Here is a 22536-nt window from a genome sequence, read left to right as displayed (position 1 = left end):
GCTGTCTTCTCCTTGTTAGCATCCCATCTGGCTAAGCTGCACCTTCTGAGGGGGCGTCTCAGCCAGAGACGTCCCTAGAGGGTGCAGGGCTTGGAACCCTCCTCCCCTCTCCAAACCCCACACCCCCCATCCCACTTTTTCCCCTGAGGCCTGTCACTGTTCCACTGCCACCCGACCTCTTCTTTCCCCTGTTCCACCTTCATTGCACCCCTTCCTCCAAGCACCCTCCCCTGAGCAACATGACCCAAGGGATTACAAGGATCCTGGCCATGACAACTGGGGATGCCTCCCTCACTGTGGTGGCAAGAAGTGGAGGTGTCATGAATGAATGCCTGTAAAGGGTTAAACCCAGAGATGGGGAGATCTCTGTGTGAAACAGGCAGGTGAGCCAATGGGGAGAAAGAGGGAGTCTTCTGGTTTGAAACAATTGCCTGCTGAGAGAAGGTCTTTGTCTTTGTGTGGCTGGAGCACAAAGAGAACAATATGCTCAATCTTAAGCCACCTGAATGAATCCAGTAAATATCTTGCCCATGTTATACTCAGTGCATAGATATGTAAATAGAAAGGAAATGTTTAGTTAGATGTAATCAGGCTATTTTTATTTTGGATTTGGTGGGGGACTTTCTAGGCTGGTTGATGTATTTTTCCCCTGTACACTGTAACTTCTAAGATGAGTCCCATGGAAGTAATTCTCTGTGCTCTAACCTCGATGTTTTGAGGTACTTTGATTACACCCAGAAACCAGTATGCTTATTTACACTATTGGTATTTTTCATCTTTTGTTTTGTTAATAAGCTACTTTTTTAAGGCAGTGATTTGATGCCTGTGTTCTAGAGTAGTGTCCGTGGATAAGCCTAGACCCAAAGGGTCAGCTATCAGAGGTACAGCTCTTGCCTTCCAAGCTCTCTGTAAGGAAAGGGTGAAGCTTGAGGTTACCCCACAGGCAGATACCCAAGTGTGTCTTTGTGGGTTTTAAGTAGAGCTTTTCCATTTGGTGGGGGTAGCAATTATCCCCTGGGGTAAGGGAATCTGTGACTGAGGGGAGCTTTTTTAAGCAGAGCCTATAGAGGCAAGATATTTTTAAGGTTTTTGCAAGGCCCACCTTCTGCACTCAGAGCAGGGATCAGTTTTGACAGGAGCACCAGCCTTGGCCCCCGCCTGCTCTGCTCCCCTGAACACTGCAACTGGGAGCTAGCAGACCAGAGTGGGCTAGGACTGGCTCGCTCTGCTTTCCACAATTCCCACTGCCACTGCTGAGTGTGGGGGTGGGCGTGACACCAGGACCCCCCGCCCACCCTGGCTATCCCCCAGACTCTGTGGGCAACATGGGACCCCAAAAGTGTGAGGCCCAGATCGCTGCTCCAAACCAGCCAATGGGTGGGATGACTGGTCTCAACAACTGTGCTCTTTGGTGGCACTGGGGCCAGGGCGTTGCTGGGACAGTTTGGCTCTGCATGCAGCTATTAATTGAGACCTTCACTGGATAGGCTCAATCTTGCCATCTACTGTTCTAACATTTATAATATTATTACTAACAGGCCAGAGATATTATTTGCTCAGAAGATGTATAAGGAATGTGCCAGCAGGAACTCAGGGTTGCCAAAGGATTTGGGGAATGTGTCCTTCAGAGATCATTTGCATGAAAATGCAAAGGTGTGCATATGTAATGCCTTGTAAATAAAGCCTGATGGGAGCAGGTGAAGCAATGATATTTTGTAACATGTAGTTGTAAAGTCACAATTTATGTTATCACCCAGTGTAAGAATTGTGGAGTCTCAATAATATTTGAAGTTGTTGTGGGGGTACAGGGCAGTCATCACTGCTGTGTAAGATATGAATTGAAGACAGCTCCCTCCATCTAAGCCGTGTGAGATAAGAAGGTGTGGGGACGTGGGGGGGAGAAGAAAAAGGGGTTGAACCAGAACCAGCTGGTTGGAAGCCTTTTGGCTATACAGCTGTGAGACTGGTTTGACTAGTTCTTCCCCTGCTGTTCAAAGGTAGACCTAAAGATGGATCTATAGTTATTCTGTGAGAATCCATCTTGGTGGATACTGAGATGCTGTAGCTAGGCCCAGAGCTAAATGCCCCTATGAGCTTGAATCACAGGCTACGTCTACACGTGCACCCAACATCGAAATAGCTTATTTCGGGCGGACGGCCGGCGACGGCTGGAGCAGCTGGTGCAGGTGCAGGTGCAGGACACAGGACACAGGAGAGGAGGGGGGAAAGAAGAATGGAGACAGACGTTAGTGTGGGCCCCGAGCCGTGGCCTTTGTGCCCCCCGCCCTGTGCTGCAGGTCCCCCATCCCCATCCCCGGGAGATGCTGCTGTGATGGATGGGGTTCAGGGGTCCCCCTGCCCTGCACCCCGTCCCCTGGTGGGAGCGACTCTCACTTCACCCCGCAGGGTCTGAGAGCAGGAGAGCTTTCTTAGGCCACAGATGGCCAGTTTCTGGCAGGAGTGACAGCACCAGCTGTCGGAAGAGACAGTCCTTCCAACCCGTCGTGGGGAGAAGACCCCAAGGGGGGCCCCTCTGGGATGCAGCTTTCCCTGTCCTCTGGCTGGCTGCCTACCAGCTCTCCCTTCCCCTAGCCTCTACCTGTGATCCCCGCCCTCGCCCCCCAATTCCAAGCCAGCTCGGCTCCTCCCTCCTGTTTGCTCAGGGCAGAGGTGTCACCTGCCAGCTGTAGCGCCAGGATCCTCCTTTGGCCCTGGGAGCTCCTCGGCTCTTGTGGCTTATATGTAGCCTGAGTCTCCCTTTGGCACTCCCCCCACTCCATGACATGCTGCTGCTGCTGCGGGGTGTCCCACCCCCTCTGCCCGGGGGCCCCTCGAGGTTTCGCTCCCCCCTGGCCCGGGGATGGGGCATGGCACTGTCATGCAGGGTGGCGGGGTGCAGGGGCTGATGGCTGCAGTGGTGTGAGGGCCATGGCCCTGGTGTCCTTGGGGCCATGGCCATGTGAGCGTGTGGGGGGCCCTGGACACATCTCTGTTACCCCCGCCCCTCAAGCCCCGGGGTGTCCACCAGAGAGGGGTACCTACCTGTCGGTCCGCTCCCACGGTCCGGAGATCCCCGGGGGTCGGAGGCCCTGCTGCTGCTCCGGGATGGCAGGAGGAGGATCTGCAGGCTGGATTCTGCGGAGGAGGAGCCCCCCTCCTCCTCCTCCTCCTGCCACGATGTCCCGGGGATGGCCTCCGGGGGGGGCCCCCGGGGTGCGGGGCTTGCTTCCGGGTCGGACTCCGGCTGCAGGGCCTGCTGGGGCTCGTCAGCCGAGGTGTCAAGGGTGGCCGGAGGGGAGGAGGTGTGCCGGGAGCCCAGGATGTCCCTGAGCTCCCTGTAAAAGGGGCAAGTGATGGGGGCGGCCCCGGATCGGCTGGCTGCATCCCGGGCCTGGGCATAACCCTGCCGCAGCTCCTTCACCTTACTCCGGACATGGTCCGGAGTGCGGGCAGGGTGACCCTGGGCAGCCAGGCCGTCGGCCAGCCGAGCGAACGCATCCACGTTCCGCCTCTTGCTCCCCATTACCTGGAGCACCTCCTCCTCGCTCCAGAGCCCCAGCAGGTCCCGCAGCTCGGCCTCCGTCCAGGAGGGGCCCCGCTGCCGCTTCCCAGACTGGCAGGTCTTCTGGCTGGCCTGGCTGCCCTGGCTGCCCTTGGGGGGGGTCCCCTGAGGGCACTGGGGGGGCTGCTGGGCAGCCATCGCCGCTGTCAGGGGCTGAGGGCTGTGCAGGCTGCCCGCGTGTGCAGGCTGCAGCCTGCACGTTGCCTCAGCTTCCTGCAGTCAGGGCGGGGGAGGGGACCTTTAAGGGGACGCTCCACGCGGCCACCAGTGAGCTGAGGGGCTGGAGAGAGCGTCTCTCAACCCCCCAGCTGATGGCCGCCATGGAGGACCCGGCAATTTCGACGTTGCGGGACGCGGATTGTCTACACTGTCCCTACTTCGACGTTGAACGTCGAAGTAGGGCGCTATTCCGATCCCCTCATGAGGTTAGCGACTTCGACGTCTCGCCGCCTAACGTCGAAGTTAACTTCGAAATAGCGCCCGACACGTGTAGCCGCGACGGGCGCTATTTCGAAGTTAGTGCCGCTACTTCGAAGTAGCGTGCATGTGTAGACGCAGCTACAGTGTTTTGTCTACAGCAAAACACACAAGACAGCAGCAGAGGAGCAGCAGTGGACAGCTGGCAGGTGCAGCTGGTGGACAGCTGGTAGGAGGAGGAGCAGCAGCCAGCAGGCGCGACTGGCAGTTGGCCAGTAGGAGAAGCAACGGGTGGTCGGTGGGCGCGACTGGCAGGTGGCCAGTGGGGCAGCTGGCAGGGGGCAAGCGGAACGCTGGACCAGCACAAAGGTGGCGTTGCCTCAGGCTCAATGAGGGAATGCATCAAGGTGATATGTCAGGGCCTGCACGGACTGGACAGAGTTGTAAGTGGGGCATTTGAAGGCAGGTAAGGAGAAAGTTTGGGTGTGTGGATTGGCTGTTTACAGTATTGGACTGGTATTTGCCTGAGAGGCAAAGCACACTGCTCAATCCCTTTGAGCTGGGACAGTTACTTGAGGGTTGGTTATGGACTCTGGGACTGTGTCTAAACTACCGTCTTCCTTTGAAGGAAGGATGGTAATTAGGGTGTTGGGAGTTTACTAATGAAGTGCTGCCGTGCATACGCAGCACTTTATTAAGCAAATCCGCCCCCCCCATGGCAACTCTGAAGTTTTAAACTTCAAAGTACCGGCACGGCATTTTGAGGAGTTAGGGGACTTCGAAGTTGCCCCGGCACTTCGAAATACCGGCGGGTGCGCCGTGGCTAGACGCGTGCCGGTACTTCGAAGTTTAAAACTTCAGAGTTGCCGTGGGGGGAAATTTGCTTAATGAAGTGCTGCCTGTGCACGGCAGCACTTCATTAGTAAACTCCCAACACCCTAATTACCATCCTTCCTTCGAAGGAAGGTGGTAGTGTAGACAAGCCCTGGGTGTGGTGTTTTCCCAAGCTTATGCCATATGACTTTTCTGCCTCTTTCATTAAAAGTTTCTTTTCTACACTCAGCCTCTGTGCTTGCGAGTGGGGAAGCATGGCCTCTCTGGGGCTCCCAGGGGTGTGTGAATTTCCCAGGCTACTGGGTGGTGGCTCGAGCCAGTTCTGTGTGAGATGGATGAAAAGGAACCTCTCTGTGCGAACCCGGCCCTGGTTGCTGCCGACTTCTTCCAGCGGAAGGGTTACAGTTGTACGGTCATCCTAAGCATAAGCAAACCAAACCTATTCCTTGGCAGTGAATTACCTGAGGGGAGTACAAGTCAGACCAACAAACTCTCCACCTCCTGCACTCCACTTCCTCTAATTATCAAGACAAGCAGAGCAAGTTTCTCCCGTGGACCTGCTGCTGTAGGAACACTGCAGAAATTCAGCTTAAGGTCTGTCGCCTCCAGCTACGCTCTTCTCACAGCTGGAATTTCATAGCTTAGGTGGATTTTCTCGCCTCGTGCACACCTGTCCTAAGGCTTGGCTACAAGGGTTGGCTTTGGTGTAAGATCGAAAGTGTGACTGATCTGGGTAAGCCTTTTGGAACTGGGAGCAAGCTGAATATTGTGGTTTTGGCGTAAGGGACATCTATCACAAAGCTGGCTTGCCTGCGTGGCAAGCTAGACCAGAGAGTGAAGGGGACTGTCTCTGATTCCTCTACCAAGGCAGCTGGAGTAACTTTCCTGAGACTCACCCTGCAGATCCCTTATCAGGGAACAAGGCCCAGCTATTCTTTGGTCAGGGGAAGTTGGGGAGCTGATAATGCTTTGGGTCAAAGTCTCCTGGTTAACAGCCACACTCCTGTGGGCCTGGGGAGGTGGGGAGAGCTGTTAATGTGTAACTCTGGGAGAAGCGAGGCCTATAAGAGCTCCTGCACAGCTGTGCAGCGGAGGACCAGAGCCGGATCCTTAGCAGCTCCCACCTGTAGCTGTGCAGCACCAGCAAGGAGAATGTCTGTAAGGATTTCCCTGTCTCTCTGGGAGCTCTCTCCTTTGCTTGGTATCGGCTCGTCGTCTGTGGGGTTCTGCTCTCGCCTTCTGCCTTTGTCCTGCTGTCACTTCCCCACCTCCAGGGTTCATTTCCCTACTCTTTGCCAGCTCTCCGGTTCCCAGGTCTACTCCCAAGCAAGGCCGATGGGGTACCCGGTGATCCTGGCTCAGGACCAGGGGATGGCACCTAGAGGGCACGGGGCCTGCTCCCCACCTTTCTGCCGGCTCAGGTGGAACTGATGAGCCTTGTTCTCTTTCACATGGGAGGGGGGTTGGTTAACCCAGGGAGTCTCATGGTGTTGGGGTTCTCTGGCACAGGAGAAGTTTGAAATCTTCAATCTGGATTTGAAGACAGGAGACAGCCTGAAGATAAAGGGCAAGATCTCCAGTGATGCTGAGAAGTGAGTGTCTCAGATGAGGGGGGTGTGGGCTACACAGATGAGGGCAGAGCCCCAGTTACCCTGGCTCTACTGGGTGTTTGCTCTCTTATGCAGCAATCAGGCCTTCAGTCTGTCTGTCTAGGCACTTAGAGAGAGCACCCATCACCTGGTAACTGAGGGCTCCACAAATGTCCTGGGCCGGCCTGTGTTATTTTATGGTTGGGGAAATTGAATCACAAAGTCACTTTGTCTGTGGTCAGCCAGGGAGGCCGCAGCAGGGCTGGGAACTCCCTGGAGGTGGGAGTTCGGGCTGGCAAACCCAGGGGAAAAAGAACATGGTTCTGGAGAGGAGAACAGATCACCTGACTCCCAGGCTGGCGCCTGAGCTGCAGGCCTGATTTTCCTCCAAGAAAAGTTGCTCTAGGCACTATTTGAGTGCTGGTGGTGGTGGTGGTGGCAAGGCTAAGCCTATCCACTAAGGCTCCTGCCCCAGCCCTGCGGGAGGGGCTACTGGACCCAGAGTCAATTGAATACTTGGGACAAATCAAAAAGACTAGGGATGGGCGGTGAGGGTCACTGGTTTAAAATGAGGGAACTGGATGGGGACAGCGAGCAGAGAACCCCGGACAGCGCCCACTGCTCCTCGAAGCTGGCTAAGGAGCCAGCGGATGCTGCTCAGGAGAACTCTGCCTGGATGCGTGAGATAAAGGAGGAACAGAATCAGGCCCCACAGTCGCAGAGCACCCCTGGTCCAGCATTCTTCTCCTGGTGTGATAGATTGCAGCTTTGGCGAGGGCCAGGAGGAGGTTGACCAGGAGGTCTCAAGACTTTGTGGGGCCCAGAAGCCCCACTCTCCCTGAAAGTGGCTGGGTGAGGCCCTCTGCTGACCTCTCCCTGGAACTGGTAAAACCAGAGATGGATGTAACCAGCTCAGCTGCACTTCAGGCAGGCGTGGGGCTGCTGCAGCATCGACGCTGGTGCCTGGGGGCTTCTCTGATGCCTGCTCCGCTCCCACCCCACAGCTTTGTGATTAACATTGGCAAGAGCGCCAGTGATCTGGGCCTGCATTTCAACCCTCGCTTCAATGAATCCACCATTGTCTGCAACTCCAAATGCTCCAATTGCTGGCAGGCGGAGCAGCGTGACTCCCACCTCCCCTTCTCCAGGGGCTCGGAGGTCAAGGTGAGGGGGCTGCTGGAAAAGGTGGGGAGGTAGCTGGAGGAGCTGCCAGGTTTTTACTCTGGGGCCCTCTTCTTCCCCTCCTGGCTGGCGCCTGCAGGTGCTGTTTCTCCTCACCAGCCTCACTGGCTTCCGCTGCCCTGAATCCCGCTGGTCAGCCTGCTCTGGGTCCCAATCCCCACAGAGCCTCTTCTCTCACCATTTAACCCTGGCCATGCTGGAGACCTCCCGGAGGCTGAGAGCCTTAGAGAGCCCCATGTGCCACCGGCCAGCAGGTGCTCACGCCTTCAGGTGGGGGGTAGGGACCAGATCTTGCTTCCCCTTCAGATCAGTCTCCATCATAATTCACTCCTGGCTCCCACCTCTTATTTTCTCCCCTCCGGTGCTTTCTAGACCAAGAGTCTCGGGCCCTTGCGTATAACCTCCCTGTTCCCTTCCCTGTAGGCAGCTGTTTGTGGGTCTCTCGGCACTGCACAGGGCACAGTTAGCTCGCTCTGTTTCCCTGTGGCTTGGAAACAGTTTTCTTGCCATTGCCTAGAGCTCTGCCCCCGGGCCGGGCGGGGTGCGGGAGGGGAGAGCTTGTGGGCAGGAGAGGATTCTTTTTCAGTGACCTGTTCTTAGGCTGGTTTTTTGAAGAGTACCAGGTCCATCCTGTCCCCTCAGACTGTCTGCACTGAGGGACTAGCAGCGGCACTTCCCCACGGTTGCTAACCCCCATCAGTTTCCCTCTTCTGAGCAGGCCTATACAAGGCAGTGCTTTACAGCAGTGGTGGGTGCAGGAACCTCATCTACACTGGGGCTCCCTGCATTGCCACCCCCAGCTGAACCAGAGTTAGTGGCTAAGTGGCTAAGATGTTGCCTCCGGTCTCCTGTTTAAGGCACCTCCCCAGACAAGCCGATTGCGCTGGTTGCAATGGCAGTTAGGTGTCTACAGACTTTGGAGGATCTGGGCCTGTGACACTCCACCCTGCAAGGCATTTAGTGAGCTCCACTGCCCAAGGCCAGAAGGATCAGGGCCTCTCTGCTGGGCAGTAGGGACAGGTGTGTGCTGCTGCCAGCCAGTTTGCTTTTGATGTTAAGTCCTCTCCCTGTCCTTGCCTTGCTCCCCTCTCTCGCAGTTTGTCATCAACTTCCAAGAAGACAAGTTCAAGGTGAAGCTGCCGGACGGGCGTGAGGTGGAGTTCCCCAACCGGCACGGCTACGACAAGATCACCTATCTGAGTGTGAAGGGGGGCTTCAGGGTCACCTCCTTCAAACAGGATTGATGGGCCTCGCTTCCTGGCTCTAATAAAACCCCTTTCTTCTCTCCTGTGCTGGCTCCTGTGATGGCCTTGGCCTTGACCTGTCCGTGCCTGATACAGGAAAAGTTCTAGTGGGAATACCCAACCAAGGCTCCCCATCCGCTGGGAAGAGGCAGATGTTTGTTGTTGTGGCAGGACCTCTTCTCTAGCATCTGTGGGCAGAGGGGGAAGCAGAGCTTTTTTTGTGCCAGTACTCGCTGGTACTGAGTACCAGCATCTGGGCAGCCATGGGACTGGCTGTGGGAGGGCATGGGGAGCCAGCTCAGTACCGGCACCTCTCTTTTTTTTTAACAAAAAAGGCACTGGGGGAAGTAAGCAGGTGTGCAGCTCTGACACGAGCTGCAGCAAAAGCTGGCAGGGAGCTCTTTAAAGAGCTGGCAGGGACGTGGGTTGCAAGGGAGCAGTACCTAAAAGAGCTTGTAAGTTACTTTCACCCTGCTTGGGGGGCGTGACTAGTGGAGCAGGAGACACTGGTGAGGAGGAAAACCTCTCCCGGGCACCAGAAGTTGGTGCTGCACTTGGGATGCTGACAGTGGAGAGGAGGTCCCAGGTTTGAGTGCACAGGGGAGGGAAATGATTCTCTGGCAAGGCTTCTGGGAGAGAGCCCAGGGCTTAGCTCAGTCGGAGGGTGGTAATGTCCTGCACCCACAGAAGGCTCTGTCTCCAGTCGGGGGCATGCTTCCATTGCAGGGGGAGATGATAGCCTCTTTGGGGTACTGTCCCTGAGCATGGATTTTCCCACCAGCTGGTGTGAGAGGTGCTCGTCCCTCCCCCGGTACCAGGCACAGCCCGCTCAGGATGCAATCGCACAGGTGTTAGCAGCAGCTTGTATCCGGTGAGAGACACAGAGGCTCCTCAGCCCCCCTTCATTCTTACCACCGCATCTCTTATCAGCTGGGAAATTCCAGCCAGGTTACCCATTACCCAGCCTTTCCCATCTCTTATCTCTGAGTGTTGGGGCCTTTAGAATTCCTGAGGGATGACACCTGTGCCAGCTTGTGTCTTTCCTAGGCCAGCACTGCCTACAGTGGGTGAAGCTGTGCTGGATAAACAGTGACTCACTCACTCACCTGCTACAGGGTCAATAGTGCTGCAGAAAAGACTGGCTCAGAGCATTATGGGTAACTCCCACCCTCAGGCATCTGCAATCCAGAACGCTCTTGGGTACCAGCAGGAGGCAGCCTTACCTTCTAACAGCACAGGCCAAGGGGTTCCCAGCCCAGACAGACGGACCCCTCCATACACATTCCACACCCACACCAGGTTTAAAGTGGGTTCGGAGAAGCCCCAACTTCTAACAAGCAGGGTGAGGAGGACCTGGGAGGCTCATCCACAGCTGACTAGTGCAGGGTTCTTACCTCTTCCTCTAGCTGTGGGGCATCTGATGCACTAGCCACACGGGGCTGGCTGAGTGTGGCTAGCTGGTGTGAACAGCACATGTATTTTCAGACGAATGCGGCTAGTCGGCTATAGCAGTAGCTGCTGGAGTGCTTGCAGCCACGCACTTCGCTAGGGTGGCTGCTGCTTCAGAGCCGGTTCAACACTATGGCTTTTATCCGCTGCTGGCTGCGTCAGAGGCAGGCGAGGGGGGTAGATGGACCCCAGGCCTGACCCAGCCTGGTGATGCAGATGGCTGACGCTGCGCTCAGGATGAGCACATGGTAAAGGTTAGGGTTAATTTGTTTGCAGAGGCTAGGCCCGAGGAGAATGCTCGTTAGAGAGACTCCAGCGAAGGAGTACACACTGCTCCTCCCTCCTAGTGCCATCCCGCTCCACCCTCACAGAGGGGCATTCAGTAACATGAAGGGCCGCAGCCACCGCAGAACAGATAGGGGTAACAAAGAGGCTGTTCACCCGTGGCACTCACTGCTGCAGGAGGCTGGTGGATCCAGCACTAGGACTGGGGGCTTGGTAAGATTAGTAGCTAGCATGGCTATGAGAAGGGTAGCCAAGGCTCTGGATTCAGCACGTAAACGGATCTCTGCGGGGCTCCCGAGGGAATCCCCTCATCTTGGACAGTATTATGGGGGCTTTGCTTTCCTCTGATGCACCGCGTATGGCTCCCAACGGGAGGGTAGAGACCAGACAGGCTGATCCAATGAAGAACCCAACCCTGTTTTCCCAGGACTGAAAGTGCAGAAAATCCAAATGCCAAGATGGGACTGGGGGGGCGCGTGGCAGTGGGGCAGGAGGCTTAGGCTGGATCTTGGGCACTCTTGGGTCTGGCAGGGGCTGAGTGCCTGGAGTCTGACCGTGCAGAGGGAGTGGACTGATTTGCTGCTGTCCCGCAGGCTGAAATCCTGGGCTTGGGGCAGGGGGCGCAGAGCACCGGAGAAGAGGCGAGTATCAAAAATGGTTTTAATAAGAACACTAGGAAGCGCACAGGCTACAGAGAGAGAGACAGAGAGAGAGCTGGGGCGCCTCTGTGCCAGTCCAGGCTGAGTAGGGCATGCGGGGCGCGAGCCCCGGAGGGGGGCAGTGAGGGGTAGGAGTGGCGGCAGGCTCTGGACTCTACACTCTAGAGCCCTGCGGGGACCTGTGGCTCTCACTCATTTTGGCTTCGGGCCTCTCTCCTGGGGGCAGCAGCCTCCCCGCGTGGCTGAGCGCAAAAGGCTGAGCAGCTGTACGCGGTGCCGGATGAGAGCAGTCAGCTGGGAGCTCAGGGTTTGGGTGGGGGGAGCAGCAGCACAGGCTCCTAGGATCTCCTCCCCAAAGGCCTGGGTGTTACATGCTCCCTGAGGGGCACAGTCCCCAGGGCGACTGGGCACCGGATCCCCCAGCCCCGGCGTGGCAGCCCCGGCAGACAACGGGCTCGCTGTGCAGGCCGGCAGGATGACCTCACCTCCCCCCCAGCTCATTCCAGCTCTGGGCTGCGGCATAAAGCCGCCTCTGTGCGAGCAGGGTCGGCAACCAGGCCAGCGTGGGGAGCGGCTCCTCCAACGAAGCTGCGTTGTCCAGAGACACAAGGAGCACAGCGAGCAGCCCCTGCCCCTCCCGGGAACCGGGCAGCAGAAACCGGACATGCGTTGGGTGTGAGTGCGGCGGGGGTTAGAGCCCCCTAAATAACACCAGTGGGACCCATCACTGGACCGGCTGCATGGACAAAGAGCAGCCCCCCCCCCACATTTCACCTGCCTGGGCTGAGCGGCTTAGCACAGAGACAAGGTTGCCGGTCGCAGAGGGGGTGAAAGGGAGTGCTGGACTCTGGGGGCGTCCCTTCTGGCATGTGGAGGGGTCTAGGCAGAGGCAAGGGCACACGGCCCCTGGCATCTCCCTTACTCTGCCTGATCACCAGAGGTGCGGCACTGCCGATGCATAGCCACTTTCTGGCATCGCGCGTGCTAGGAGGTGTTTCCGCTGAGGCCCTAGAGCCTGCTCCTGCCTGAGCCTCCCAGCGTTCGCAGCACAACAGGTCCTTTCTAGCTCTCCTGGCTGCGGGGGAGCCCTTGAAAAGAGGGCCGTGTGCGTGCAGTCTCGTCCCACTGAGCCTGTGGACAGACCCCCCCCACTGGACAGCTCTGAACAGAAGCAACGGGTGTGGGAGGGGCTTTCCAGGGGGGGGATGTCACCAGCCCCGGGGGCGGAGGGTGGGCGCATGTGACCCTTTGTGCACCTCATACATCAAAAATCTCAGGTGTATTGGTACCCGGCTCCTGCAGGGCTCCTTGGTGCCCAGGTTAAGGGCCAGAGCATCATTCCCTTATCCTGCGCTGCATGCTGAGCCTCCCACCAAGCCATCGCTGACGGCAGCCCCCTCCCTAGCCTTCTCTGAAGTAGAGCAGCCAGCCCTGGAGCCAGCCATAGAGCCTCCAGTTCCCCGTACTGCTGAAGGACAGGGACGCCCCTGCTGGTGGGCTGGAGCATGGCTTGGCAGTGGCTCCAGGAAGGAGGGCAGTGGGGAGGGTGATATAATTCTGCAGGGCACTATGAATCCCCTGCCCAGGGCTGATCCTGCCCCTTTCAGCTGGGAGGACTCCCGCTCTGCTGCCTGCTCCACAGGGAGGAGAGAGGAACTGGACTAGCCAGGCCCTGGAGCTGGATTGCTAGGGCAGCCCTGGGCAGGAGGAAGCAGGAGTTTGCTAGCCTAGCTGGCATGGCCGCTGGGTAGCGTGGGCAAGGGGGCGCAGCCTTCCCAGAACTGCCTGTGCTCTCCAGGCTGCCCAGGAAGGCTGGGGCTGTGGTGTGGCTGCCTGGCTCTCTGGTGCCCTGTGGAGTGTGGGGCCATGCAAGCTGCTGGCAGGGGGGCACTAAGGGGTCTGGGGGTGGGCTCCACAAGGGGAGGTTGTGGAAGGGGCAGAGCCTCAAGTGGAAGGGACAGGGCTGGAGCTTGCCTTCACCAGCTGGGCCTTCGCCATGCTGCTGGGGGAAGGCGCCCCCACCTGGCAAGGGGCTGGGGTGAGCCGGGTAGGACTAGCCCAGCCCGGCACAGACAGTGTGGCAGGGTACCGCATCGCAGAACCAGGCTCCGTTCCCAGGCCCAGCCTCACAGGCCCCAGGGGGAGGGCGAATGCTGAGTTGCCCCAACCTGGCATGTCTGGAGCAGAGCGCGAGCCCGTCCTGCCGTCTCTAGTTCAGCGGGCAGGGGGACATGCAGCTGGAGTGTTCTCTCTGATCTGCTCCTGTCCACGGCCTGCCAGGAGCGTACCAGGCTGGGGCCCGGTAGGAGTGGGGGGAAGGACCATGTGACCATGGAAATTTCTCCATTTGCACAGCCTGCCCTTTGGGGAAGGCAGGGCCTGCCGACGGCGCTGGGTGGATCACAGACCTGCTTCCCCTACTTCCATCCCACCAACGCTTTGCACCCGGAATCTGCCTGCCTGCAGCTCACCCATCAGCCCCCAAAGAGTTGCTGTCTCCTGGGGAGAGCCGGAGAGGCCCACATCCACCGAAGACGGGAGCTGTTCAGACCTTCACTTCATCATCCTCTTCCTCCCCATCAGCGTACTCGAAAGAGCTGCTGAGGCCCTCCCCAGCCATGGCCTGCCCCTCCTGTGCAGCTGAGAGCACAGCCTCCTCCTCCTCTTCCTCCTCCTCACTGTGGCTCCACCCAGCCTCCTCCGCCCGCCACGAGCTGACAGCTGGGCTCTCCCACGAGGCCTGAGTTCGCGCGGCCCGGGAATCCTCCTCCTTGGGGCTGCCATGTGCACCTTGCCCCCCGTAGTGGCGAGCCAGCACCTGGGCAGCCCGGCTGAACTCTCCGGCCTCCATGCTGCAGTCATTCCAGTGCCCCTGCCAGAGGGTGGCTTTTGGGAGCGCCTCCGGCTCCTCCACAGGGGCTGAGCCCCATCCAGGGCTCTGAGGCCTTCCCCCCGCATGGGCAGGTCCCTCCTCAGCATGCTCCAGTGCATGAGCATCTCCATTGGCATGCACCAAGTGTCCTGCAGGGAAGCCGGCCCCCTGCCTGCAGCAGTCCCAGTGGCGTTCTGTCACCTCGCCCTCTATACACCCAGTGCGGGGTGCCTCTGATCCCCAAGGGACCCCGTCCTCCAGCTGCTCTCCGGGCAGAGCACGGGGCAATGCAGCCTGGCCACTGGCCAGGGCTCTCTCCTCCTCAAGCTCCTTCCCCTTGTTGCTGCTGTATGAGGCGTCTGTGAAGCTGATGACCTGGAGAAGCTCGCTCATGAGGGAGGGCCCCAGGTCCAGGCGGAAGGACAGCAGGGAGTCCGAGCGCTGCAGCTCTGCTTCAGCAGGGACGGAGCTCTCCCGGGCCCTCTCTGAGCGCGGCACACGTGGGATGGTGCAGAACCCGGACTCCAGCCCTGCAAGGACAAGGCGCCTTCAGAGAGAGGGGAGCATTGGGCCCCGCACAGGGGGGGCCGCACTAGCGGCCTGTGGGAGCAGTGAGGGCATGTGAGTGGGGACGGACAAGTCATGCTCCTGTCAGCTGGGCTGTACGAGGACCAATCACTCTCATATGGACGCTTTGCTGGGCTGTCTAGAGCTGATTCCACTGGCTCGTGACCGACCGCTCTGCCCTGGGAAAGCCTGGGGGGTACTACAGGTTGCACCTCTGTAATCCAGTACCCTCTCGTCCGGCAGCATCTGTGGTCCAGCACGAGCGTGGATGGTGCCAGATGAGAGAGTAGGGGCTGGTGCAGGCGCTCCTGCAGGGCTGGGAGCCAGAGCCCTTGCTGGTCCAGCAGCAAGGTGCAGAGGTTGGGGCAGAGCCCCAGCCAGTCCTGCAGCGGTGGTGGGGTGGAAGCCAGGAGCTCCTGTCTGCCCCATAGCAGCAGGGGCCAAGACGATGCTGTGGGGCTGGAAGCAGGAGCCCCCTTCTGCTCCACAGCAGCCAGAGGGCAGGGGCAGCCTGGGCCAGGGAGAGAGACTGCAGGCTGGGGCTGCAGCACCCCCAGATTGCTGGGCTTTCTGCCTGCAGAGGCCCTATATCTCCCCTCCTCAGGCAAATTCCCTGGTCCGGGACCAGCCAGGTCCCGCACACGCCAGATAAGGGAGGTGCAACCTGCAGTGAAAACTTGCACTAGTTACACGCCCCTAGAGGACGACTAGCCTCTACTGGGGAAGATGGGGGTCGGGCCCACTGTTTAAGGCCTGCTCCATGCCAGCCGCCACAGCCCAGGCGAAGCGGAAGAGCACAGCACCGGGCAGAGACTGGTCTGGGCCCAGAGCGGAGAGGCCGCTGGGCAAGGAGCTCTGGGAATTCCACTGGCCGTATCATCTGGGACCAGCAGGTGGCAGCATTGTGCCACTCTGCCTCCGCTGCCCCCGTCTCAGCCTCTGTGTCCCTGGCCCAGGCCCAGCTGCTCCCCCAGCGGTCACCCTGACCCGAGCCCGAGTGCCAGGGGAAAGGCGGAGCTGGGCCTGCGGTTGGGGAACGTGGCCTTTGTGATAAAGAGCCCAGCCCCCAACACCAGCTAGAGCGTTGCTCACATGCAGCCGGGACTGAAGGGCCTGGGCAGGGAGCCAGGGCTGGAACCGGGCAGCCGGGAGGGGCGTCGGCAGAGCTGCTGCGGGGCAGAGAGGGGCACTAGACTAGCCGGGGGAGCTGCAGGCCCAGGAATAGTACCACCTCTGAGCTCTTTTGCAGCATGTTTCCTGAGAAGACGCCAAAGCGTTGTCCATCAGCCCCACTTTACGGGTGGGGAAACCGAGGCACAGGGCAGGGAAGTGACACGCCAAAGGTTACTCAGTGGCATAGCTGAGACTTTGGCCCAGGTCTCCTGATGCCCAGGCCAATGTTCTAACCATTAGGAAACACTGCCTCCCTTGGGCTGTAGTGGCAGGGCTGGCTGACTGGTTAGAGGACAGGTACAGCTGCCTACACCCTGGCAGCAGTGACGTTCACCCTAAGTCACACCCTCATCCCACTCGCAGTAGGGGTGGGGTGGCCCTTCTCTGAGACCACCTGGAGCAGGCCCAGCCTCTGTCCCGTGCTGCCCTCACTCTCGATGGCCCATTAGTGGCACACAGGCTCTGTGACCCGTTTACCCTCTGAGGCTGCCACAGAGGCAGGTGTTTCCCTTGCTGTCCATGAGCATGTTTCTGTTATAGGAGACCTGCTTTTCCCCCACCCCTACCTCCTTACTCATGTCCCATGGGCCACCAATAGGCCATTGGATGGGAGCTACCTGGAGTTACCACCGGCCCCAGCACTGGACTGGAGCTGAACTATATTCCACTCAGCATGGCCTGAGCTCCCCAGTGCTTTTAGCAGATAAAGTGAGAGGGGAAATGGGTGCAGGGGGAACAACAACTTGGGGGCTAGGGGTATTTTTTAGTAAAGAATTTGTCTAGGATTCACTGGGAGCAGAATTCCCGACCATACTCTGCTCTAGGTTCCACGGATGGGGAAACTGAGGCACAGGGCCAGGGCTGCCACTGCCGGGAATAGCATGGAAGTCTATGAAGGCCGTGACCCACCCCCCAACACTCACCGTAAGCGTAGCGTGCATCAGACACATTGTTCGGGGCGCTCTTGAAGGCAAACTTCCCAGCCAGGCCGTCGCGCCCATAGGTCCCCTCGTTGAGTTGCGGCAGAGACACAGCATTCTTGATGATGGGTGAGACCTCTGGAGGGGTGGGGGAAGCGTCGGCCTTGGCCCCACTGCCCCGGCTCCTCAGCGGCGTCCTCCTCACATGCCGCAGGGTCCGGGCAAAGAAGTTGTTGGCTTTGGCTGTCTCGGTGCCTCCGTGGTTGCTGAGAAAGGAGGTGTCGCCGAAGACGTCCCCGCCACGCCCCACATGCATGGTGTGCCGGAAGTCCCCCAGCGGCGGGCTGATCATGTCCGGGGTCAGCTCCGGTTTCAGCCGGCGCTTGCTGTGGGATCCTGACACCCAGCTGATCACTGGTAGCTTCCCAAGACTCATGTCACACCCCGTTGTTGCGCCACACCCTCTCCCCTCGAACGCAGGAAACTGGCCTTCAGTGGGGTCTCAGTGGCTTGGCATGCCCCAGGTGCCCCATCACCCCCTGCTTTCGGCTGTGTTGTGCTCGGCCCTAGCTCCCAAACTTCGGCGCTGCCTTAGAGCTGCTGGCGGGGAGCGAGGGCCTGTCTTTCCTCTGGGTCGGCACTCCTGGGGAACTGCTCTCCGCAGCGCTCGTTAAACAGGCTTTTCCAAACCGGCTCGCCGTCAGCAGCGGCTGCTATCGAGCGCAGGCCTCTGGAGCCTCATCTCTGTCTCCAGGAGAGCCCCAGGGTAAGGGGGCAGTCCTGCCTGGGCCTGGACACAGAGGATGGGTGGGCTGGGATGAAGATATCTCCAAGGCATCTGTTGTCACCCTGCCTGCTTCCGCCCAGAGCTCTCCTGTGGCTGGCAGTAAGCAAAGTGGAGATTAATGTTAATCTGCTGTCCTCTGTCTTCCTTCTTCCCACCCCCTTCTCCTGCTAGGGCAGGAGCTGGCTCACAGACAGGGCAACAGGTCACAGGAGCTGCAGGGAGGATCTCCGAGCAAATGCCTTGATCCTGAGGTAAGACGGCCTAAAAACAACAACAACAAAGGTTGAGGTTGTCTGACTGTGTTGGCTGCAGGAGTGAGTCACTTGGGGGGTTCCCGCTTGGAACAGGAAATGCCATTGTGCGGGGAAGGATGGGCCCGGTGAAATAAGAATGGGCTCTCTGGACCTGTGCCTGACCCAGGAGGTAGCTAGAAGGGGGAAAAATATATGACTTATTTTGACTACTAGGGAATCTATTTGCCTTTCTGTGGCAGCTTCTCTCCAAGGACCACGAAGCACTTCACTGGGGCCACCATGCTAAACCTCAGCCCCTGCGCCCCTCATTCGGGAGGCAGGGAACCTGAGGCACGGAACAGCGTTGTGAGTGGTTCACGGTCAGCAAGCCAGCCAGTGACCAAGCTGGGACTGGAAGCCTGTGCCTAGATAGTCCAGCGATAGGTGCGCTGCACATAGGTTGGCAGAGTGTGTTGGTAGGGCACATGGTCTGGATCACAGCTTAAGCCACGTTCCTCTCCTAGCCGACCTCCAGTCTCGCTTTCCAACCCAGCTCGGCGCTGGGGGGCAGTTGCCATCCCAGAATCCCTCAGAGGCTGCTCTGAGCGGTCCTCTGCCAACGCAGCCAGCAACTAATCAGCCGTGTCCCCCCCAGGATAGCTCAGCTGGGCCTCAGGTGAGCTCAGCTCTGGGGCCAGGCACTGTAGCTACCTTGCTTCCTACATGGATGGGACAGAGCGGGGTCCCTTCAGCAGGGCTAGTGGGAGGGCGTCTCGTCTGCGGAGTGAGCAGCTGGCCAGGGCAGGGGCTCTGGAGCGCTCTCAGGGAGTTGGGGGGGGAGATTACCTACAGCCCAGACCCCAAGGTTCCGCCTTGCAGCCGGGGAGCGCAGGTACTCGGCAGCCGTGTGTGGATGCGCCTGGGAGGGGGGCGCTGTAGGGGAAGCCGGGTGGGGGAGGCGGAGAGGAGGGAGGCCAGCCAGGTCTCCAGGAAATCAATGATAAACCCAGCCGATAACCCCCAGTGGTGCTGCCAGTGAGCTTTGTCCTGTCCCCAACAGAGCCGCCCTTTGTCCTGTCCCCTGCTGCACTCCCAGCCCATTTCAGCCTCTCTCTCCCTGTCCCCTGCAAGTCACCTTGATGGGGAGCAGGTGCCAGGGAGGGCCAGGGTCTGGGAACGCTGGCCAGGAGCCTCAGTGCACGTGTTCCTCCCCAGCCCAGACTTGTTTGCTCACCCAGGGCCCCTCTTATCTGCCGGGGGGTAAAGGCAGGCAAATGGAAAACACAACGCCCCTTGAAATCCACTGCAACCATTGGCTGGTTCTCTTGGGAGAGGAGAAAGGGGGAGTCAGGGAGCTTGTTTCCCACATGGCTGCCAGGGCCCTACCTCCTTGCTAGTGGGGAGCTTCCCCAACTCTGCAGAGGACCCCCCAGGAGTGAGGGCTGGGGCTCAGCCAGGACCTGCTACAATGGGGATCCACGCTTCCCCGGAGTGGGGCCGTGTGAATGCACCCTGTTCCTTCAGTGGGGGGCGGGCTCCATTCCACTCCCCATGGAGACTCCCCGACCCCATCTGTAGCTTGCACCCGCTGGGCCGGGCTGACAGGGCAAGGGTGGTGGTGGGGAGAGCAGGAGAAATGGCGGAGGCCCAGCTGAGCTATCCTGGGGGCAGAAAGAGCCAACCCCCCTGCAGAGCGGGCCATGGGGCGGCTCAGGCAGCCCCCAGCACTTCAGCCCATAGGACAGGGCTGTGGCCCTCCTTTCCCCCACCCAGGAGCAGCCCTCTCCTGGGGCATGTGGCAACCCCATGCTCCAGGCTGCTCCAGGGCTGGGGCGGGGGTCAGAAGGAGGGGAGAAAAGGGGCAGCAGAGAGAAGGTGCGCAGCGGCTGCGGGGCGTGGGCCCCCTCCCTGCTTGGCAGGAAGGTTGGAGGAGGAGGCAGGCACTTCGCTGCCCTTCCTTCTTTCCCTCCCTGCCACAAAACTTCCTAGCTGCAGCCACCGGCTGGATTTCAGCACCCCCAGCCCCTAGCCAGCACAGCCCTCCCTGGCAATGCCAAACCCTGGCTGCCGGACAGCCCTTCGGACCCCTGCCAGGCCCCTCCGCCCCTTCCCTTCTGGCCTGTCCGCCCTGGCAGGTGGGCGGCCGCCCAAGTGGGCCCAAAGTCAACACCAGCACTCGCAGCCCTGCCCTCCCCCCGGGTTGCTCTCGTTTGCAGCGGGAGTCCAGTCAGTGTGTCGTCCAAGGGAAACTCGTGATTCTCTGGGCACAGGGTCAGCCATGGTGTGCGCTCTGTGCCTCCTGCTGGCTAACTAGAGCCTCTCTCATATCTGTGTTCAGCCCACCACGGCCCCGGGGGGCTGGCTACCTCCCTCCTCCAACCGCTCCCCTTCTCAGTCCTCCCCCGTGTCCTCTTTCCCCCAGGGGGCCCTCAGTGTGACTCCCCATGTCTTTCTTAGTCTCCAGCCCCCACACTTCAGTTGGTTTCCCCTGGCTGGTCTCCCCAGGACTGAAACTTTTCTCGGTGCGGTGGCTGGAGAGCGGAGAGGGGAAAAGTGATCCCGACGGCAGGAGCAGCCAACACAGACCCCCCCACCACCACACGCTCGCCCCAAGGCCCCAGCGGGAGTGCAGATGTCCGGGGTGGTCTGAGGAATGACAGGATGGGCAGAGCGAAGGGAAATTCGGGCTGGAGATTGGCAGAACAGTCCTAGCTGGGAGGCTCTCTCAGGCTGTGGCAGAGGGGAAACATTAGAAGCCCCAGTGCTTGGGTGACATAGAGCCAAACTGGAACAAGCCCTAAAGGGCACCCTAGTGGGGGACAGCCTGGGGCTGATGGGCCTAAACGGGGTCATCTTCTGCTGCTCTGAGCGCAGGGGAAATGCAGGCTGTGTGTGCCCAGCCCAGGCTCCAGACTCACAGCTCCGGGGCTGGCTGCTTCTAGAGATCACATAGGGCTTTGCTGAGCAGACCCACTTGGAAGCTGAGGCTGGAATTTCAAACGCAACATTTTTGGACCCCCACCCCCACCCCACTCCTCCTTACCAGCTATTTCCTTCTCTGTCAGGGAAAAGTCTCCCTCAGCCCCTGCAGGAATGGGTGGCCACCGCTGAGCACAGGAAAGCAAAGAGATTCCCAGCCCCCTGCCCCCAGTCCTCCTGCTGCTTCAGGGCCTCTTCATCCCCCTCTTCTTCTGCATCCCTCCCTGGCCCCCCACCCCTCTCTTCTTCCTCTCCTCTCCTCCCCTTTCCTTCCATTCTGCACCTCCTTCCCCTTCGGCCACATTTCCCTTTCCCCCCTTCCTCCCTCTTTCCTGCAGCCCCCTGATCCCCAGCACACACCCCACACCTTCCTTCGCTCGCCCTCTGCACCACTGAATTTTCCCCCACCCGTGAAGGCTGAATTTCAGCTTTTACCTTTCTCAGAAAAGAGTTTCAGAAAAGTTCCCAGAGGTTTCCGAACGGTGTCCAGGGGCCTCGATGAATCGCTGCCCACGTTGTTGCTCCTAAGGAAGGTGAGCCCCTTTCCCCGCCGCTTGGGGGCTGGCTCCTCAGCAGGGCGCCCCTTCTCTGCGCTGCGCCTGGGCTGCTGTGCAGGAGCCCTGGTGCCAGGGGAGAGAGGGAGAAGGGAATGGGGAGGGGATGTGGGAACGGTGGGTGGGGTTTCCATATTTACTGGCCAATCCCTGGCAGAGTGGGAAAGGAGGCCAGGGAAAAGAGGGAGTCAGTCCAAGAGTCAGGGGAGAAGGTTGCAGGAGCTCCTGTTCTGCCCTCCACCCCGACGTTGTCCTGCCTGGGTCACCAACGTCTCACCCCCTCCAAGAGAGCAGCCTCAGAGAATGCCCACCTAGCCGAGTCTGCGTATCAGGAAGCCATGGGTGGATCAGAGATCCCTTGCCCCGGCTTGCAGGCACCTGTGGGACAGCCCGGCTCACAGGTGATGGGGTGTGGCCAGCACGGTTGAGGACTATCCGACAGCGCCCACCTCTCAGCACCTCCCTAGGAACATGGTGCGTGACTGCACCGCAGTCTGCGTGGGCTCTGAGATTCACCTCCTCCGCCTCACTTCTACTCTAGGGTTGCCACTGCCCTACAGATCCCCTTCATACTAGCGAGGAATGGGGCTTGGCTCCTGGGGAAGGCTCTGGATGGCTTGAAAGTGTACTGGATTTTACCTTTCCAAAAAGGGGGCACCCCTGGTATTAATGTGTTATAGTGTATATGGTATGTTAATACCAGGTGAGTGGGTAGATACTGATACAGATATACTCCGTCTCAGGGGTGTCCTCTTCTTTGAAAGTTCAAATATAGTAACCCTAGTCTGGAATTTGGTAGGGTCTCTGGGTGGGGTTGCAAGGAAACTCTGTACTGAGCAGATTGGGCTGGAAGGGCTCACAGGCACCAGGGGGCAGGATCAGGAAGGAGGTGTTACCCAGCAGGCTGTAGGCAGTCTGGCCTAGTATTCAGAGCAGGAGTCCAGGTTGCGGAACAAAGCTAAGGGTCAACTCTACAACTAATGGCCATGTAGCAGAGCTAAGGGCCCAGCCAGAGTCTGGGTCAGAACGAGGACTGGCTGGATGGCAAGGCAGAGGGGCAGGAATGGGAGGGGAGAGAATGATCCAGCCCAGAGCAGCAGCAGTGGCAAAGGTGAGGCGGGAGTCATGCAGGAATCTGGAAGACGGCTGGGGGCTGCCACAAACAGGGTCCAACGCAGCCACAACGGAAAATCACCTGATTGCTCAGACAAACTTCCTGTGCTCCTTCTG

At 59.2% G+C, this 22536-nt stretch overlaps 2 protein-coding genes across 4 annotated transcripts in view; one reads left to right on the top strand and one right to left on the bottom strand.

The window, feature by feature from the left end:
• LGALS2 (galectin 2) overlaps nt 1-8828 on the top strand; it is a 31336-nt gene extending 22508 nt beyond the window's left edge. The window contains exons 1-4 of one of the 2 annotated variants that reach the window (XM_075008737.1): nt 5945-5971; nt 6323-6405; nt 7407-7566; nt 8682-8828. In XM_075008737.1, the coding sequence (XP_074864838.1) occupies nt 5966-5971; nt 6323-6405; nt 7407-7566; nt 8682-8828 (396 nt within the window). In that variant the 5' untranslated portion in view covers nt 5945-5965. Of the gene's footprint in view, nt 1-5944; nt 5972-6322; nt 6406-7406; nt 7567-8681 lie in introns of those variants that run through there. The other variant, XR_012647478.1, reaches the window with a different exon arrangement.
• Nucleotides 8829-11205: 2377 nt separating this feature from the next.
• On the bottom strand, nt 11206-21372 carry CDC42EP1 (CDC42 effector protein 1). Of its 2 annotated transcripts, none has more exons than XM_075008682.1 (3): nt 21188-21372; nt 16757-17801; nt 11206-14623 (listed from the first exon to the last, which is right to left on the bottom strand). In XM_075008682.1, the coding sequence occupies exons 2-3, from the start codon at nt 17187-17189 to the stop codon at nt 13767-13769; spliced, it is 1290 nt and encodes a 429-aa protein (XP_074864783.1). In that variant the 5' UTR covers nt 17190-17801; nt 21188-21372; the 3' UTR covers nt 11206-13766. The 2 variants fall into 2 exon arrangements, with proteins under 2 accessions (XP_074864783.1, XP_074864793.1); XM_075008692.1 differs by having other exon boundaries at nt 16757-17633.
• Nucleotides 21373-22536: the final 1164 nt, after the last annotated feature.

This window comes from Carettochelys insculpta, chromosome 1, assembly GCF_033958435.1.
Source record: "Carettochelys insculpta isolate YL-2023 chromosome 1, ASM3395843v1, whole genome shotgun sequence".
NCBI classification, from domain to species: Eukaryota; Metazoa; Chordata; order Testudines; family Carettochelyidae; genus Carettochelys; species Carettochelys insculpta.
Note: the sequence above shows the minus strand (reverse complement) of the source record. Positions and strands in the feature narration are given on the sequence as shown.

What these genes read in the sequence shown, in the direction of transcription:
- CDC42EP1 (XM_075008682.1), bottom strand. Translation starts at nt 17,189, where the DNA reads ATGAGTCTTGGGAAGCTACCAGTGATCAGCTGGGTGTCAGGATCCCAC. An exon ending in TGATGCACGCTACGCTTACG is followed by an intron (nt 14,624 to 16,756) that starts GTGAGTGTTGGG and finishes TTGTCCTTGCAG; the next exon opens with GGCTGGAGTCCGGGTTCTGC.